Genomic DNA, 19,624 nt, shown 5'->3' on the forward strand with positions numbered 1-19,624 from the left:
GTTAAAACAAGGCCAAACAGTGTGGGCACTCTGCAGCCAGCTTGTAACTCACAAGCCATTATCTTCCCCAGGCACCAACACCTGAGCAAATAGCTAAAAACCTCCCTAATGAGGGAATGCAGGAAGGGAAGGGGGAAGGGAAAAGGAAAATAGGGCCGTTTTACTCCCTAAGCAGAGAAGCCGCAGTCTCAGGGCTTGGCAAGATAAAGTTGTCAAGTGCCTCTCATGAATTCTGGGAAGGACACAACAAAGTAAATAAAAAGGGGCCTTGAGAATGAATCTGTGCCCAAATAGTCAGCAGAGGAATTTTGAAGCCTTTAAACAGGAGGGTGTGTAACGCCTCAGACCCCCACCCAACCTGCTCTTCAGATGAGCTGGGAGCCCGTCTGTGCTTCATAAGCCAGATGCACAGGTTTGCCTGCTTCGTTTTTGCTTTTTTTCAATAAAGATACATGCTTTCATTGCTTTAATAAATTGGCTTTTCACAACGCAGGCAAGGTGTCTCATATACATTCATTTATATGAGAAAACAAGGATTGAGGTTGGGAACAGCTCTCTCCCATTGGCTCAGGGGGCTGGTGTCTGTGAGAGGTGCCTATAACAATACCTGTGAAATTAAGACATTTACCGTGATAACTAATACCTGTGCAGAAAAAAAAAAAGTGGTTACATCTCTTTTTTATATACTTTCAGTTGCTTGTTAGGATGTATTGAGGAAACACAGTTTGGAATTCCCTCTACTAGTCACCACTGGCTTAAGAAAAATTCAGAACTCATGATCTGTCCTCAGTTATTTAATTTTAATACATTAGCTTTATTTTCTTATTTTTTTCAAAACTGAAAGGTGCGTTCTTTTTAATATTTCAGAATTACTGTTTTTATTTTGGTTTCAAACAGTAATAAAAACACAACAATTTATGAAATCTTTAAAATGTATGAATGTCATGCAATCTTATAAAAATGAAATATTTATTTAATACTGTGAAATTGTGACCCAGGCTTTACCCTGGAGTAAAAATATGTGCATTTCAACAAGAGTGTATCTCAAAGTTGTATCTAAAGTTTTTAAATGACAAGGACTAATCATAACTTAAATGTTATGAAATATACTTACAAATACAGCTACAATTTTCTTCTGAATATATTCTATGCCAATGTAAAATATTAAATGTTGCCTTTGAGTTGGATAAAATCTCTAGTCTACTTAGTTTGTATTATTGCTACTAATGTGAAGAATCTACACTAATAAAAGAGAAAAATGGTAATTGGCGTACTACGATACCCTTTTCATTGGCTAATCAGGGCTATATGCAAATTAACTGCCAACTAAGATTTGCAGTTAACTGCCAACAAGATGGCGGCTAATTTGCATATGTAGGCACAATGCAGGGAGGCGAAAGGGAAAGCAGGAAGAAGCCCCCTGCCACTGACAGTGATTGGAAACCCAGGGGGGAGCTAAGAGCTGGGGGGCAGGGCAAAGGCGGCCCTGGGGCCGCCTTTGCCCTGCCCCCCAGCCATGATCTGAGAATCAGGCACCTTTGCTGCCCTGGCCAGTGATAGCAGGAAGTAGGGGTGGAGCCAGCGATGGGAGCTGGGCACGGTCGAAGCTGGCAGTCCCAGGAGCTAGGGGTCCCTTGCCTGGGCCTAAAGCGAAGCCCACGATCGCGGGGCTGCTGCAGCTGTGGGTCCCCGCTGCCCGGGCCAGGACGCCTCAGCCAGAGGCATCCTGCAGAGGCAGGGGCGGAGCCCATGCAATCGCGGCTCCCCCCCCCCCACCCCCCAGCTGCCACTGCAGGCCTGGGCAAGGGGCCGATCCTGTGATTGGAGGGTGATGGGGGTCAACGCCTGAGGGCTCCCAGTATGTGAGAGGGGGCAGGCTGGGCTGAGGGACACTTCCCCCCACACACACACACACACACACACACAGTGCACGAATTTCGTGCACCGGGCCCCTAGTATTGTAATAATTAAAGGTTGACATATGTGAAGAGACTCTTTAAGATTGTTCATAAAATGGTTCTATTTCCAAAATAGATTTCTAGTTACTGTTTCTAGAAATATTAGTTATCAGTGTGTTTCTTTGCCATTTTGAGTATATGCCTCTATTGCCATTATTATTAGAATTCAATCAGCAATATCTGCAGTTGATGCTCAATAGGTACTTAAATTTAAAAAAAAACAAAAAACTCTTCTTTCCTTTCTTTTTCTCCCCTTTTCCCCTGTTGTATTTTTCTTTTCTAAAGAGGAAACATCAGAAGTCAGAGAAGCAGGTAAATATTTACTAATCCAGGGGAGGTAACACAGATCTGTGGCAACAGTATGCAAATTTGAGTCTCTATCTAACTGTGTAACATTTGGAAACATTCCTTAGCTGCTCAGATTCCCAGTTTCCTCATCTATAGAATAGGCATAAGGCCTTCCCCAAAGGCTTGTTGTAAGTATTAAACGAAATAACTTCTGTGACATTTCCATGACACACTTGGTTGCCACTCCTTACGTATTGGTTCCCATCTCACTCCTGTCTGATTGAACAAGTATTCTCGCTCAGAGTAAAACATGGATCTCCAGTGTGTGTGTTGGGATGGGGTGGCAGGTGGGGTCTTATTTTTCACTGGTTCTCTATTGCTGGTGTTGTAGAATGTGTACCTGAAATGTCAGCACATTTCTAGACATATAACTTAGATATAAAATTATTAATAATTTAGACATATAGCTATCAGTAATATTAAGGGGTAAAATTTAGAGCAAGAGAGCCAAACACATTTGTAGAAAGATATAGGAGCACAATTTGCATATTGGAATTTTCCCCAAAATGTGAATATCTTTTAAGATAATCAGCAAGAAGAATGAGAAGAAACCAATTACTTAAAAAACAAAAAACAAAAAACAAAACAAAACAAAACAAAAAAAAAACAACCATAGCCATATCCTTTTCTATTATCAGTTCATTTAAACCTTAGTCCCGGACCAATTATCATGCCCAGGTTAAAGGTGATGTAAGTGTGATGAAATGAAGTCTGATATATCAGGGTGTTTATATGGCAGATTCAGGAATTGGTTCTAAGTCAGTATGATGCCAGAGACTTAACAGTTAAGCCCACTCAATCATATTTTATTCTCCTATTACACGGTGACAATAAAAGGGGAAGCTTTGTACCAATCATAGCAGCCTAAAGATAAATGGATCTCACATTGTTCCCAAGGAGGTGGTCTGTTAAAGCTATGATTCGAGGGCTGAGCAAGGGGTTCAGACATTGGGTGGATACTCCTTTCTGATTTCATTCTTTGAGTGCATCATTTTTAAGATCTTTATATTATGAATACACACGGTAGAAAAGAATTGTTACATAAGAAAGCACAAGCCTAACTAGTTGAGAGTATTGCCACTTTTCTATTCATTCCTTCATTCAACAGATGTTTTTATATCTCAAAAACGTTTGATTCCTTTCTAAGTTCCCTTCTTTCTAGCCAAACCTAGTATTTTTAAGGAAAAAAATAATAACATGTTAGCCTTACAGAAGTATTTTCCTGCATTATTTTATTTATTTTCCTATTTATATATGAGGTGTGTTGCTGTAACAGCACTTAAAACATCGGATCCCAGGTGAAATGTTTTTAAAAACACTTTCTCTTGGCATTAACTTAATTTTATAAATGTGTAATTCTTAGAAACTTCAGAATTAAGTCTATATTAGAAACTCTACAAGACTTGCCCAGCCAGGGTGGTTCAGTGGGTGAGCCAGGAGGTCAAGATTCAATTCTTAGTCAGGGCACATGCCCAGATTGCAGCTGGATCCCCATTTGCGGGCATGCAGGAGGCAGCTGATCAATGATTCTCTCTCATCATTGATGTTTCTACCTCTCATGCCCTCTCCCTTCCTCTCTGAAATCAATAAAAAAATTTTTTTTTAAAAAAAGAAACTCTACAAGTCTCAAAGTAAATTCTATAGTGCAGATTCCTTTAAAAATTAGTATTTCTAAGCCTACTCTTCTAAATTAGACTAATGTTGGTAGGATGCAGGTGTTACCAGTCCTCTTCTTTTTCAAGAAGTTGGAATGTCTGCTATAGTATTTGAGACAATCATCTCACTTTATATCTTTGTCCTACATACATACAGTTTAATGGAAAACCATATTACTTTGAAGAATTATGATCTCTCACTGAAACTAATAAGTAGATAGCTATGAAAAATTAAACTGATTTTGCATATTGTTTTTAAGATTTGATTTTATAGTTCAATTGGTAGTTATTTGTCTTTATTCACCTTTGAAAGGAAAATAATTTTCAATGATATATTTTTATGAAACTTGGAAACTTAAAAGCAAATATTTAGATTAATTATATCATCCAAAGTAATTTTCCCAAATCAGGTATAATTATAGTCGAGCCAAAACACTTAATTTAAAAAAGATCCTGCTGATTTTAGAGGAGTGTTTAAAAAGCATAAACATGTTGTGACACCTACAATGATTAATAGCTTTTTTAAATATCTCACATAAAAGCAATTAAGAGATTCACAGATCCATGTTCTCAGGCAATAGAGTTATATTTCTTCATTAACAATAAGGAGAAAGTAAAAAGATATTAGAAACTTTCATATAGTTCATTGATACATATAATTTCTTCACATTTTATCTGAGTTAAACAGAACTTGTTTCCATTTTGTTTTTTTAGCAGAAAAACCTGCAAGAGTATCAAGTAAGTACCGCTTCTATTGATGAAAAATTCTCTTTGGTACACAGTATGAATTTCACACTGAAATTCATAACATATTCATATGCTTAATGTATTTCAAATTTGAGTCATTTTATATTGAAACCTCTGACAAGAATTTGTTAACTTTTAATCTTACTTATGCCAAAACTTAAAAACACACACAAAACTACATCATTTGAAATGATAGCTTGTAACAGAAATACTTTATCATGTTCTTGAGTCTGAAGATTAATGACCTGCATTCAAATATATAAATGTTTTCAGTGGCTGAAGTAGAATGAAACAAAATAATCTTGTTTCTGTTTTAAACCTTTAATCACTAAAAATTTGCTAGACAGCATAGAAGGTCAAGTAATTATGGTTTAGTTTTGTTGTTTCCTAATCTTCATTAACTTAAGGGTAATTGCATATCTGCAAAGAACATAGGAATGGATCTAATCTTGTATAGCGTAAACAGACAATGCTCTCGGAGAACACTCTCTAAAATATCAAGACCTAGATACAGATGGGGCTCTTAATGTTTAGGTTACAACTGTCTATTTTTCTATAAGGTCGCAAAACTTCAGGAAATAATCATTTTTATTTCCATGTATCCAGATTAAGAAAAACAAATCATTTTAAATCAGTGTTATTTAATGTACTATCATGCAAGCCAACTAAAATTTTCTAGTTGACACATTAAGAGTAAAAACAAAAAAATAAGTTTAATAATGTTATTTAACTCTATACATACAAATACCAAGTCCACGTGTGTCAATATAGAAATGTATTAAATTGTGTGTGTATTTTACATTTACAGACCAGTTTACGTTATTATTTATATTGAGCTTTTTGAAATCGTGTGTGTATTTTATATTTACAGAACATTTCAGTTTCTACTGGTCACATTTCAATTCCCCAAAGCTACGTATATCACTAAAAATTCTTTTTCTGCAAAAAAATAAAAATCCACATGGACTTGCTTTAGGAATTTTAAAACGGATAATAATTAAAAGGATACAAACTTGCCTCACTAATGCAAGGGCAAAACTTAAGAGTTGATCCTCAGTAAAGCCCTCTGAAACTACCCTACACCACACCTTTCCCCTACAGCCAAATTAGTCAGAGCAGACTTTATGAAGGAAGTAATTCTAGCATTTGTACCTTGAACTATGGTTAGGGTTGTTAACTGGAAAAAGATAAATTAAGTCCAGACCTCATTGTTATTTTTCTGAACCCTCTTTTCAACATTATATGCATGTATAATTTGGGGGATTAGACTTCTTATTTATTTGCTGGTCATTTATTTGTCTCTTAGTAAAGGAAGCTTACGAAATAGCTCCTGCTTTGAAGCCATCAATCCCTTCTACTCACATTCTCTAGCGACACTCTAGTGCCTACATTTCTTGTGGGTTTTTGTTTTGTTTTGTTTTGTTTTGTTTTCTTGAAGGACTAGGTCCTCTACCAACAATTGGTCATTTGGGTCAGGAAGGGGGAGTATCGGTGTGTGGAAATGACTGGCGTAGTTATTAGTCTTCGGACACCAGCAGTGTGTCCTCATTCATTTCCTGGTGATGTTCAGTTGCTCTGACATTGCCCTCGAGACAGCTGCGCCTTATCCTCAGATTGACAGGACAGACACTCAGAAAGGACTGCACACGTTTATTGAATACCATTGCTTCACTTTGTGCAACATCCCCAAGGTGGACGGTCTCTGCATGCTTTGTTACTCCCTGGGGCCCATTTCAAGAATTCGGTGGACATTGCTCAGTGTACCAGTTAATTTTCTTTAACACTCATGATTATTTTAAATCCTAGCATGCCCAGATGACTTTCATAACTAATAGCTAAAATAATCTGGCTGTCAACTGCTACTTTGAACTACTGTGGACCCTTAGGATTTCTTGGAAAAGAGAAAACACGTAAACTCTTAGAATGTAAAATCTCATACTGTTTACACATAACCCAGCAAATTAGTTGAGAAAATAATTTGGAGTTGTTGGTATTTCTGCAAAGACAAAGTGATGCAGAAAATTAAAGAAAGAGGAGTGACGGAGAATACAAACTTCATGCTGTTACCCTTTTGTCTGCATTTACCTATGAGTATTTCTTAAAGCTCTGCACAAATTCAAATAGGCTGCTAATGGAAGTAAATATAGAGCAACTTCTGGTACACACACATGCATTATTTAGGAAGTTTTTATTTATTTCTCATGTTTGCTAAGAATATTCAGAGCAGACTGGGCATTACACAGAACATTTTATCCTAAAAATAAAATAATAATAGAATTAACAGTCTATGCCCTCAATGTGGATTCTTTAAAATGTTCCTTCTCTCCACATTATAATTTCTTTTTATTTTTCCCATTATTTTACCTAACATTATCCTCCCATGTTAAAAAGCATTGCTGCTTCGAAAATCATGTTTATCTTTACTCCAGTCCTTCTTGCCTCCCCTAATTCTTGCTACTCAATCACGTACCTTAAGCTCTTACTCTAAGAAATCCTCCTCCTTTTTTTGCCTACAAATATCTTCAGATCACTTTCACATGTAAAATTTCTCTGACCCTTTTTGCTTCCTGAAGCTATTGTGCCTTTGCTCTGCTTTCACCTGTAATCACAACTCTGAAACAAGTCTCCCGCCAGCCTTCACCACCTCTTCAGGCTTCAACTTTATGCAGCCTGAACATTATGTGGACACTTTCCTCCAATAGGGCTCTTCCAACTCAACCCAGACCTCCGAAGCACAAAATTTCATTACCTTTTCTCACTTCTCCTCCATTTGAAATCACTAAGATGCGCTAAACATTGCTGGCCTCCCACACTTTTTGAATTGTTTTTTTTTCTCTTGATTCCTATAATGTAGGACATTTTTGTTGTTGTTTTCAGTATTAGGATCCTGCAACTTTTTCCCCAAGGCTGAGTTCTCCCGTTCTCAGCTCTCTTTCCTACCTTTCAGCACTTCGTCGGTGGGCTCATCCAAACTTGCTATCTACCCCTTTGTGGATAAGACCTCAAATTGTTCTGAAGCCTATCTTCTCAATAATAGCTTTCATCCTTCCTTTTCATTTCTATCGATAAAATTTTCCAATATTTCAAACTGATTACACCATTTATGTAATAAATGTTCAATATTTATTCTTGGTAAATTTAGAATACATTTTACATTTCTTACCTGAGGGTTTAGAGCAGTGGTTCTCAACCTTCTGGCCCTTTAAATACAGTTCCTCATATTGTGACCAACCATAAAATTATTTTCGTTGCTACTTCATAACTGTAATGTTGCTATTGTTATGAATCATAATATAAATATCTGATATGCAGGATGGTCTTAGGCGACCCCTGTGAAAGGGTCGTTCGACCACCAAAGGGGTCGCAACCCACAGGTTGAGAACCGCTGGTCTAGAGTCTTTATGATCTAGGCTTAAACTAGATTTTAAATATTTTTTCTATAATCATTTTCTATACTATCACAGCTTTAAACCCAGTATAAATTTCCATGTTCTCAACATTCCTGCATCCGAAACTTTGGTCCTGTCATTCTGTTTTACTGGAATATTCTTCCTACCTCTGACTAAATGAACTTTCAAAGTTCATCTCCAATGGTATAAATTCCAGAAACACTTATTTGATCTCCATGAGAGGAAGTGACCATTCCACCCTTGAAAACATCTCTCATTTACTAGCATTTTGGCAATTGTCACATACTACCTTGAAGTCCATAGAATCTTATATCTGTTTGAGTACATGTCCATTTTCTCCAGTTGGCTGCCAGTTACTTCCAGGTAGCATTATCTTTCTTTTTGGTTCTTTCAGGGCACATAGCAAAGTACTTTGCATGTAGAGATAGAATAGTCTAGTTAAAGTCAAAAAAGTCTAGAAATTGAGGAAAATTCGCTTCCTATCTTCTAGCCCACTTTTTAAAATGTGTTGCTTGAAAGAAAATTATTTTAACCTCAATGTTTTCTCATAAAATGGAGATTATTCTACCTGCTTTGTAGGTCTATTGTGAAGCTTAAGTGGAAACATATATAAAATACCCCAAAGAGTACATGGCCCAGAAAGAAAGCTCATTGTAATTATTATAGCTGAAAAGTAACTGTTTCTTATATGAACAAATTACAGGAAAACTTCAGGATAATTTTCACTTTGACTGTAAAACTAGCATTTGGGATAGAGAAGAAGCTAAGGTGTTTATTCTCCACATTTATTTCCCCAGGGGTAACAAATAGATCCAGACGATAGGTGTCTTAGTTTTAAGTGTGCTGTAATATACAAAATAGAGTGTATATTTCTTGTGTACAAGGACCTTGCATCATTTTAATTTTGTAAACATCTTCCATAGACATTATCAGATTTTTATTTCACAATTAAAGTATTATTGGACTTACCTAACAACTCTCACATCATTCTTTAAATACAGGTACCAGTTACATCAAAATGCCCTATAGCCATTTATACTGTACCTTTATTTATATCTGCTGATTGCACAGTTTAAGACCATCGGCATTTAATCCAGTGTTTAGGTGGGTTTAGCCTGCATTTAAATCTTTTAGAAAACTAATCAGGTTAAAACTCTACTAATTTGCTATGAAGAAAAAGGCTAGTAATTATTTTGCTACTGCCCATTTTTTCTTTTACATAATAACATTTCTTCCAAAAGGTCACCTTTCTTTCCCATTTGAGAAACTTTGCATAATGACCTATTTTTCCTCTTTTTTATTTATTTGTGAACTGCTGGTATGCAAAACATGAGTAAATAATTCAAAACTGACCTTCTTTCAGATCATTACAAGTGCTAAAAGTTATGAGAATTTAAAGATCATTTAATTATATTGTGTTAGAATTATCTGTGCCAAAATTATTCCCATGTTATTGTACTATGTACTTTTAAGTAGACTACACAAAAACCGAGCAATATAAATAATGCATCTTAAGATGCATTCTTTATATATTTAGGCTTTAGTTCAACATCTAATGTCTTTTAATTGCCTTTACAAGTATCAAACATCAGTTTGTTAGTAAAATATATGGGTGGATATTTTCCTCTTGATCTACATTGTGTATGAGAATCCATTTACCTCAAATTCTCTAGATTCCAAAAGTGATTATGAAAGACAATTTAGGAGTCAGAGGAGGAGGGGACCATTTTGGGGGGGTCACCGCAGGCCCTCCTTGCTTTGGCCAGCCTTCACTGTGATGCCCATGGTCCAGGCATCATGGCATTCATTTCTCCCCATGTCTCTAAGTCGGAGAAGTTGCCTTATTTCAGAGGATCTTGTTTGCAAAGACACTAGATGCTTAGTTTATAAGTTAAGAGATCCTGTGACTCTTAAAACCTGTTAAATACAATACTTTCTCTTTGGGAAATCTGGAAAATAAACTTTCTTTTTGTTTACTCCCTAGAAGATTCTGAAGATGTTCCAGCTCCAAAGAAAGCTGAAGGTGAGTTTATTATCTTAAGTTCACTTATGATTTTTTCTCTCAAGACCATAATATTTCAGCTGCCTATTTTATTTAACTGCTTTTGTCCTAGCCCTTAACTTTTCCTAAGCAATGTTTATACGGTGGATGTGTTTTTTCAAAAAACATTTTTTTCTATTATTTGTATGAGTGTATGTGTGTGTGTGTGTGTGTCTTTATGTATTGAAGTTACTATTGGACACTGATTTATTTACAAGTAATTATTAGATGCAAGAGCAATATTTCAAAATTATCATATAACCAAGGATTAAGGGAATGTTAGCAAGGAAAAGCACATAAATGTTGAAATCTTAGCTTAACATATTTTTATTAAGAAAAATTAAGATGCGCCCTGACTGGTTTGGCTCAGTGGATAGAGCATCGGCCTTCAGACTCAAGGGTCCCAGGTTCAATTCCAGTCAAGGGCATGTACCTTGGTTGCAGGCACATACCCAGTGGGGAGTGTGCAGGAGGCAGCTGATCAATGTTTCTCTCTCATCGATGTTTCTAACTCTCTGTCCCTCTCCCTTCCTCTCTGTAAAAAATCAATAAAATATATATTTTTAAAAAGTTAAGATAACTTGCCTATACTAGCTGCAATAGCATAAAAGAAAAAGAGAAGGAAGGAAGGAAGGAAGGAAGGAAGGAAGGAAGGAAGGAAGGAAGGAAGGAAGGAAGGAAGGAGGGAGGGAGGGAGGGAGGGAGGGAGGGAGGAAGGAAGGAAGGAAGGAAGGAAGGAAGGAAGGAAGGAAGGAAGGAAGGAAGGGTCTCAAACCTCAGCAAAATCTGGTACAATGAGATGCATAATCCTGAGCGAGTCTTCTCAGGACTAAATTTCATCTTTATTGCAAGGGTTTCAAGTAATTTGATGCATTATTTTTCCCTGAAGGGTTTCCTGGCTTCTTAATTTGGCTTGTTATAGAGCAGTTATTTTCTCTTCTACTTCTTTAAACCTGCCTGTGGACAATAAGAGTTTGCCTAAGAGTTGTTCTTACCATGAAAATGTAAGTTCTGAGGCAGTGCCCAGAATTAACAGTGTAGAACATAACACTTTGAGAAAGAAATTTAGAATTATGTTCACTAAAATTGTCATCTTATAGCCAGATTCTACCCTGACGATATTATTATAACATGAGCATCAATGTTTTCTTTTAAGAACGTAATGTATGTCTGCTAGCCCTTGCCCACCAAAATCCAACACATCAGGAGGTTTCCTATTTGTCTTTTTGTTGTTGTTAATCCTCACCCAAGGACATTTTTTTTTTCATTGATTTTTAGAGAGAATAGAAGGCAGGGGGAAAGATACACAGAGAGAGAAACATTGATGTGAGAGACACACATCAATTGGTTGCCTCCTATCTGTCCTCCCTCCACTCCCTCCTCCCACCCACCGATGGACCAGGAGCAGGGGCAGGGGAGTAAGCCTGCAAAGGAGGTACGTGCCCTTGACTGGAATGGAACCTGCGAACCTGCAGTCTGCAGGCCAACGCTCTATCCACTGAGCCAAACTGGTTAGGGCAAGAAGTGTCCTACTTGAACAGTTGCCTGTGGCATGCTACATTCTTTTTCTTCATCAGCTCCTCTTCTATCGCTGGCTCTTACCTTTTCAGTTTTATAGTGAAAGACTGAACAGAATCTGAATCAGAACCTAGAGCAGTGATGGCGAACCCATGACGCGCGTGTCAGAGGTGACACGCGAACTCGTTTTTTTGGTTGATTTTTCTTTGTTAAATGACATTTAAATATATAAATAAATATCAAAAATATAAGTCTTTGTTTTACTATGGCTGCAAATATCAAAAAAATTTCTATATGTGACACGGCACCAGAGTTAAGTTAGGGTTTTTCAAAAGGCTGACACGCCGAGCTCAAAAGGTTCACCATCACTGGCCTAGAGTGTATTGTGAGGAGGACAAGCAATTCCCATCCCTTTCATGCCGTGTACCTGTTTAGACATTCTCAGACCCCTACCTATTTGTTGTATAACAGCTGTGAACGAAAAAGTGCTTTATGTTCTTATTTTTTATCCACTAGAAGAAGCTGAAGATGTGTCTTCCACAAAGAAGCAAAAAAGTAAGTTTATAATTAGATTAAAACTGTTATGTGGATCTGTAGTAAAGGTGGTACATATACATTAAAACTAAATTCTCTGAAGACCAATATGAGAATAAAAAGGTTTTTAGTACATGAAGAATAACCTTAGAGTGGATCATTTATACTTCAAATAGTAGCTCATTACTTTTTGTGTCAGGCAAGATGCACGTATTTGGAGGAATTACAAAATAATGACTAAAGCGGCATTTGTCGCCAACCATCCTCCACCGCTCTGATCTGAGCACTTCAGCTGAACCTGTGCTTAGATATGTTACTGTCTGCTTTATAAAAAAGACAGCTGAAGTGATAAGCTGAACATTTTTATATCAAAAAAATGTAGGTATGTCATTGATGGAAAGTTTTTTTTATTTTTCTAGCTAGATGGTAATCTTTTAATATTCAATTTTGGAGATCATTGATTTTAGAATGCAATCAGTATTCATATGCAGTTACAAAATTCAATGCCCATGATTCTCATTATTCCTCTACTTCCAAATTAGACATTTTTCTTCAGTTGGTAAAGCAATACCATCTGAATAGCAATTTTGGATTCATATATGCAATAAAATTGTTGCTGAGCAGAATAAAAGAAGCAATTTTTAAAATTGGTATAACTGGAGTTTGTTCTACATAATGCTTTTAAAGTAAAGAGTAGACATTTACCTGAGGAAATGATGTTAATGTTCTCTGGGTTCTACAATGCTTCTTAAATGTATTTCTGCAGGAAATTATGAAAATGCCCTCTGCATTAGCAAATGCCCCCTACTCTGTATTAGTATATGATTCATTGAACAAATATTAAGTGCCTACTGTGTCCCAAACTCTGTTTAGCTATTAGAGATGCTCATTACAACCCCTCAAATTATGAGGACATGAGGAATACAAGAAAACAAGCAATCTTAATAATATGTTTAGATATTGTTGCAAAATCCATAAAGTCAATCTGGGCATGTTTCTGATTTATACAGCAACACTTTCCTAATTGTTTATCTACTGGTAACAATTTGTGGCTATATCACATAAACACTTAAAATCTCTTATTTCATAAATAAATTTTCAAAACATAATTCAATAGGATAGGTGGATGGTGTCAATGTCAATTTCCTGGTTGGGATTTTACACTATAATTTTTCAAAGATGTTACCATTGGGGGAAACTGGGTGAAGGGTACATGGGATCCCTCTGTATTATTTTTATTTTATATTTCAAAATAAAAAGTTTAATGAAAAATAAACAAATAAACAATTCAATATTTTAGTAAAATGATATTACATATTTTAATTCAATTGGCAGACTTACTATAGCAAAACAATATTTTCTATTTCCAACTTACGATGAAGTAGTCCTGTAGTCTGATACTCATGCAACTTACATAAGCTCTAAAATTTGCAGCTATAGTGATGTGTTTTTTAAAATATATTTTTATTGATTTCAGAGAGGAAGGGAGAGGGAGAGAGAGCTAGAAACATCAATAGTGAGAGAGAATCATCAATTGGCTGTCTCCCACAAGTCCCACACTGGGAATCAAGCCTGCAACCTGGGCATGTGCCCTGACCAGGAATCCAACCTGTGACCTCCTGGTCATAGGTTGATGCTCAACCACTGAGCCACACTGGCCAGGCCATAGTGATCTTTTCATTAATGGCCTATTCAACACTGATTAAATAAATGTTTTAGGATAGAGCCTACCTCTGATAAGGTTCATCTGTAAAGTAGACTGTCTTTGATGGACTCTTCTACTTTTAGCGATGGTATTCCCATTCCTCCTTAACACAGGCCTGGCTGTCATGCCATCCCTCTCAGAAGCCTGTCTCTCTCCCAAGCTGCAACAACCTTGGGGGAGGGGATGAGGTCTGATACTGCATCTGTTTGGTACTAGAACAAAATGGGAAATAATGCTGCATGAGATGAAGTGGAAAGGAACAGATTTTATTTTTCCTTCCAAGAATTCTCCAAACTCTTTTCATTATTGAAAACCCAGGATTGAAGCCAATTGACACCAATCCCCGAACAGCAATCTCTTGAATAATCTCTTGCTGCTTCCCTCCGCTTTTTTTTCAACCCAGGCTTTTCTTTATTCTTTACTTGCTTTATTTGGCCAGCTTCCTGGTATTCCCCATACTACTAGCTTGCACTGTCATTCTCTTTCCTGGCCATCTGCAAAAAAGCCTGTGGTTGGGTGACAGCCTGCAAATGGACAGGATGGAAACCACTGAGCCTGTCCATCTCTGAACAAGCTGCCACCTGGGAGCCCCCGCCTCCTGGGCCAGAGCTCAGGCTTGTGTCTGCTGTGTGCAGCGCCCCCCTCGACTTTAACTCCTTTCCTGGGTTGCTTTCTGCTCTGACAACAGAGCTGCTACCTGGCGGCATTGCCTAATGAGTAAAGGCAAGTGGAATATCTAACAATAGGAGCCGCAAGGCTCTGTGGTATTATTAAAACACTTTTAAAGAGTCCGTTACTTTGCATATTGATAAACTTGTGTTTTGAAACCTATGTAACAATTTTTCTGAATGCTGTGCACATCAGTAGAGGTCTATGAAGTAAGCCCTCGGACGTTTATGCTAGACCTGTGGTCGGCAAACCGCGGCTCTTTGGCCCCTTCAGTGTGGCTCTTCCACAAAATACCACGTGCGGGCGCGCATGTACAGTGAGATTGAAACTTCGTGGCCCGTGCGCAGAAGTTGGTATTTTGTGGAAGAGCCGGTATTTTGTGGAAGAGCCAGACTCAAGGGGCCAAAGAGCCGCATGTGGCTCGCGAGCCGCGGTTGGCCGAGCCGCAGTTTGCCGACCACTGTTTATTATACATTCAGTCAGGGCTTATTATGTGCCAGGAAGTATTTCAAGTGCTTCATGTATATTACCTATTCATTTCCACATTTTTTTGAGGTCTTTGTTGCTGTCTCAGTTCTACACATGAGGAATCCAAGACACCAAGTTTTGGTAACTTGCCAGTCATGGTCGAGGCTACCTGGCTATCCAACCCATGTCCACATACATCGTGGTACAGGGCCTTGCTGTGCTCACCTTCGTTCTGCTTCTTTTAACTAATTATCATGCTCTGTTCCTCAGGCCCCATCAGCTTCTTCCAATGTGTGTACCTGAATGGTTACAACGGCTACGGGTTTCAGTTTCCGGTCACTCCTGCCCAGCGCCCTGCAGAGAGCTCCGCGCCACCCGGTTCTCCAGCACAGAAGCCACGAGGACAGTAGGCCCATGTGCAGCCAGTATCAGTGCTTAAAGACTTTGAGAATAGCATCTTCCATTTGTCCACGCTGGCACAGGCGATTGACATAAAGGAATTCAGGGAATTTCTTTGAAACTCTTCTACTGTTCTGCCTGGTGTAGAAAAATAAATGGGTAAAAGGATTGAATAATCAGCACACGTGTTGAAATCTGGCACTCAAGCATCGGCCATTCGTGTTTGTTGTTGGCCTGGGTGCTTATATGTTTCTACTTCCATCACCGAAGGGTTGTTCACAAATTCATTTAAGGTTTACTTAACAATGGTCTTTTAAATGTAATTGACACCATTAAAAAATGAAATTCCTGACGTCAGTTAGATAGGTATTTTTAAATGAAAGCACAGACTATGCTTTAAGTTTAATGAGTACAGGAACTTCTATAAAAGCTACTCTTTTGCATCATGGGTATCTAAACTCAATTTACCAATAGGTTGATGTTTAATAGTTTTGTTGTATTTATGTCTATTTCTATTTTAGTTGTAACTGTGCTCCAAGACCAGGTTACAGTTCCACCAAAGAGTACTATCAGTTTCTTGTGATGCTATTTTTGAGCTCAAAACCTCTCTGAAGTTTAGACATGACAAGAAGGAATAGAAATGTTTGATAAATCTTTTTCTCTAAGATTGTAATCAGGACATTCTTTATCTTGAATTGTATTTAGGACATTCACTCTAGTGGAAATACAGGCAGGTCTGGTGAATCATTTGTGTAAAATACAAGCAAATGAGACGTAGAATTTTCAGATTTCTCCAGACTGTGCCCTAATGAAAATATCACCTGGGTGAAATTTTAAATCAATCACTACATTTGAGTGACAGATGCAAGTCTTTTCATTGCACTTTGAAAGGATCCTTCTATGGAGTTAAGTAGCTTTTCTTTCTCCAAAAGGAAAACTATGAATGTCATCAAAGTTGAAGGAATACGTTTTAAACATAAGTGCCTCATGAGATGTCTTACTTGTTTTTTAAGGAATTGGTTATCCGTGCCAATGAAATGAATGACAATCTTTAACTTGCTTGACGACACATCATTGGGCATGACTGTTGTGGCTTTGCCATCTTTTGTCTCCCAGTGATATACACAGTTGTGTTCTTTCTCACATTTTTCTAATAATTATAGAAGTCATGCCACTGTGATCTTTTCATGTTTACAGTTGCAACTCAACTTATGGCAAATGAACTCAGGAAATAAATTGAGTTATTTTTTTTTTGTTTAGCATTCTACTTACCTTATGGTGAGGGAGCCAGAGCCGATACTAGCCAAATGATTTCTTTTCAAGGACTGCAACTAACTAAGTTCTTTAATCCCAAGATTTAGAACACCGTCTTACTATAATATCATTAGGCTAGGACATCAATGACATCTTCATTATTAATAATGGATTTTCGGTGACTTTTGTGAAAGAAGTTGGTCTTGGCCACATGCTGGTGGACCTAACTCACACCACAGAAGTTAATTACCATGCACCAAGATTAATGACACTCCTTACGGGGGCCTGGAAAGGTGTACTGTCAGGACTGACCAGATGGTACCAGCTCACAAAGCCCCTGCATGTAGCAATAAACACTTGTGGTAGGACAATGCATAGAGTTTATTGCTCAACTGCTCCTCCAGCTTCTCTGATTTAGTGAGTAAAAGAAATAGCAAACATGATAGTTTATTTTATTTTATAGAACATAATGATTTGTTCATTAGTTCTTATATTCAATGACTACTTTTTTATTGAGTACTTAGTCTCTTGAGCACTGGGCTGTATAAGAAGAATATCAGAGATAAATTTTATTACCAGTATTATCCTGACACAATGTGTGGCCTTGGAAAATCTGTGAAACACACTATTCTTGTTTTCCAATATGTAAAGTAAGGATTTCAAGACAACCAACCTGATACACAGATGTACTGTGGACACTGACAAAATATCTTATAATGAATATGACATCAAAATTAATTTCTAAAATAATACTTTTGGATGTTTTCCCTTTGAGTGAAATGAGCTTTTCTACATTATATTATTGTTTCTTTCACTTTCATTATGAGAACTATTTGATAAAAGCAAAATATGATGACTTATTATAACTAGAATTTAGACAAACCAATTAGGATTAATTGTTAATAATAATTGTTCAGGCTTATCTGCTTAGAGTTAAAATGATGATAGCACTTGAAAAATATTCACTAAATTCTCATCTGTTTGTATGGTTCCACCCAATAAACTTATTATTGGTTCTTTCAAGTTCGTGGTTTACATTTTTTAAAAGAAAAAGGTAAATGGTTGGTCAAAACTCTCATAATTTATGTCATATTGCTCATTAATATGTAAGCATTTAATAATTGTATTACTTATATTCAGTTATCAAGACAGAAGGTGCCAGGGAGGAGGGGAGGGGGACGATTTGATCAGCTATCCACAAGTGTTTGTTGGATCAGAGTCCAAACATGATGATAGGCCAGCATCTCCAGGCTGAAGAAGGCTGTGAATGCAAGTATACTGACCCTTCCAGGATACAGGTAGTGAAGAAAACAGCTAACATCACACTGACTTATGCTGCAACATAAGACTGGGCTTCCAGGGGATAAACATAGAGTGGTGGTTCTTAGCCAATGAGAGAGCAACTGAGGGTCCCTCCAGCTGGACCCTCCCAGGGCCGATCACTGTTTGGCTTCAACTGTCTATTGATCAACACTGAACAAACGTCTTCTTTATAAAATTACTCTTCCAGAAGTCACAGAACACATTATATAATGCATAGCTCCCCATATGTGTGTGTGTATGTGTGTGTGTTTCATGTCTCCTCCATCTCACTTGATCAGTGTCTTCATGCTTTTCTATCCCCTGCCAGCATTTGATCTGATGATCTGATGTATCATTTATTCACACGGAAGGTGTACTGTTGAATCTACCTTTTCTCCATTCTTCTCCGTTAGTGAGATGTCACCATTTGTACCTGCAGGCCTGAGACGGGCTATGTCCCATCATGGGCTGTTTCCCCACTTGGAAATATATATCCAATTATTCGGAAAAGTTTATAACAGAAATCACTTGGCTTTGAAGTCAGACACTTCTCAAGATTTGAATGATGGTTCTGAATCGTATTAGCCTGTGACTTTGGGAAATGTACTTAATCTTTTTGAAAAATAGTTTCTGTATATAAAACCAGTATGTCAATAATATTTACACCCCACTGAGTTATGGGGATGATTAAATGAGAAAAGCATCTATGGCACATTATATGTATTCAGAAAAGGCTAGTTTTCCTCATCCCCATCCTTTATTTCCTCTTATTGGTCCTTTCAGTGTCCAAGTCCATCAATTGCTATCTGACCCTTTGATAGTCTTTAGCCAGATGATTCTTATGAGCACTCTGACTTTAAACTGGTCCTGAGACACCCACCATCCAGTATCACCTTTCAGGTTTGCTTGGGGCCCAGCCAGTGCAATGCCTGCGCATTTCTCTGCTCTCACAGCATCATCTTTAAGCCCTAAAGCCCACCTTTCTTTCTTGGCTCTAGCCTCCACAATTACTGCTTTGACATTGTGTGACTTAAGTGAGGAAAATGCAAAGGACATTTTCTCTCAGAGATTATTGGTATTTTCCCCCAGAGCTAAGGAATTAAGAACTCAGCCAAGAATCAAGCCCAGGAAGAAGACATTATTTGAATGAAGGCAACTTACCTACGTCTCAGTAATAATGTAACCAAGCAGTCCTTATTCAGCTTCCTCCTGAAGAGGCCTTGTTCCTTTTGAAAGTGTTCCTTGTTGCAAGGAAGCAGGTCACAGAGTCTAGCAGCCCTTTCCAAAACAGTGCTCAAGAGAGCTTAAGCTTTGGCAGCCAGGTAGAGCCTCCTGATGTGAAAAGCCAAAGGGGTGTGGAGACAGAGCAACAAAAACACATTCTTTAAGCCTTAAAGATTGTTTCTCAAAAGATTAAGTAGTTCCAAATATATTCCTTTAATTCTTTCCAACTCAGACTTTAACTTTTATACCAGTGTAGAGTAACCACTTTTAGGTTTAGGTTAGAGACAGTAACCCAGTCAGCTCAAGAATTCCCTGAAAGAATCAATCCATTCCCATCCATCTCTGTTTTGCACCTTAACTTTCTTTTTCTTTTAACTTTTGCAGATGCTACA

At 37.6% G+C, this 19,624-nt stretch overlaps 1 protein-coding gene across 1 annotated transcript in view; it reads left to right on the plus strand.

The window, feature by feature from the left end:
* TRDN (triadin) overlaps positions 1-15,630 on the plus strand; it is a 270,709-nt gene extending 255,079 nt beyond the window's left edge. Inside the window, exons 33-37 of the mRNA XM_081094750.1 lie at positions 2,244-2,270; positions 4,676-4,699; positions 10,103-10,141; positions 12,194-12,232; positions 15,324-15,630. Of these exons, the coding sequence (XP_080950876.1) occupies positions 2,244-2,270; positions 4,676-4,699; positions 10,103-10,141; positions 12,194-12,232; positions 15,324-15,463 (269 nt within the window). The 3' untranslated portion in view covers positions 15,464-15,630. The remainder of the gene's footprint in view (positions 1-2,243; positions 2,271-4,675; positions 4,700-10,102; positions 10,142-12,193; positions 12,233-15,323) is intronic.
* Positions 15,631-19,624: the final 3,994 nt, after the last annotated feature.

This window comes from Myotis nattereri, assembly GCF_964212035.1.
Source record: "Myotis nattereri genome assembly, chromosome: 6".
In the NCBI taxonomy this organism is placed as follows: Eukaryota; Metazoa; Chordata; class Mammalia; order Chiroptera; family Vespertilionidae; genus Myotis; species Myotis nattereri.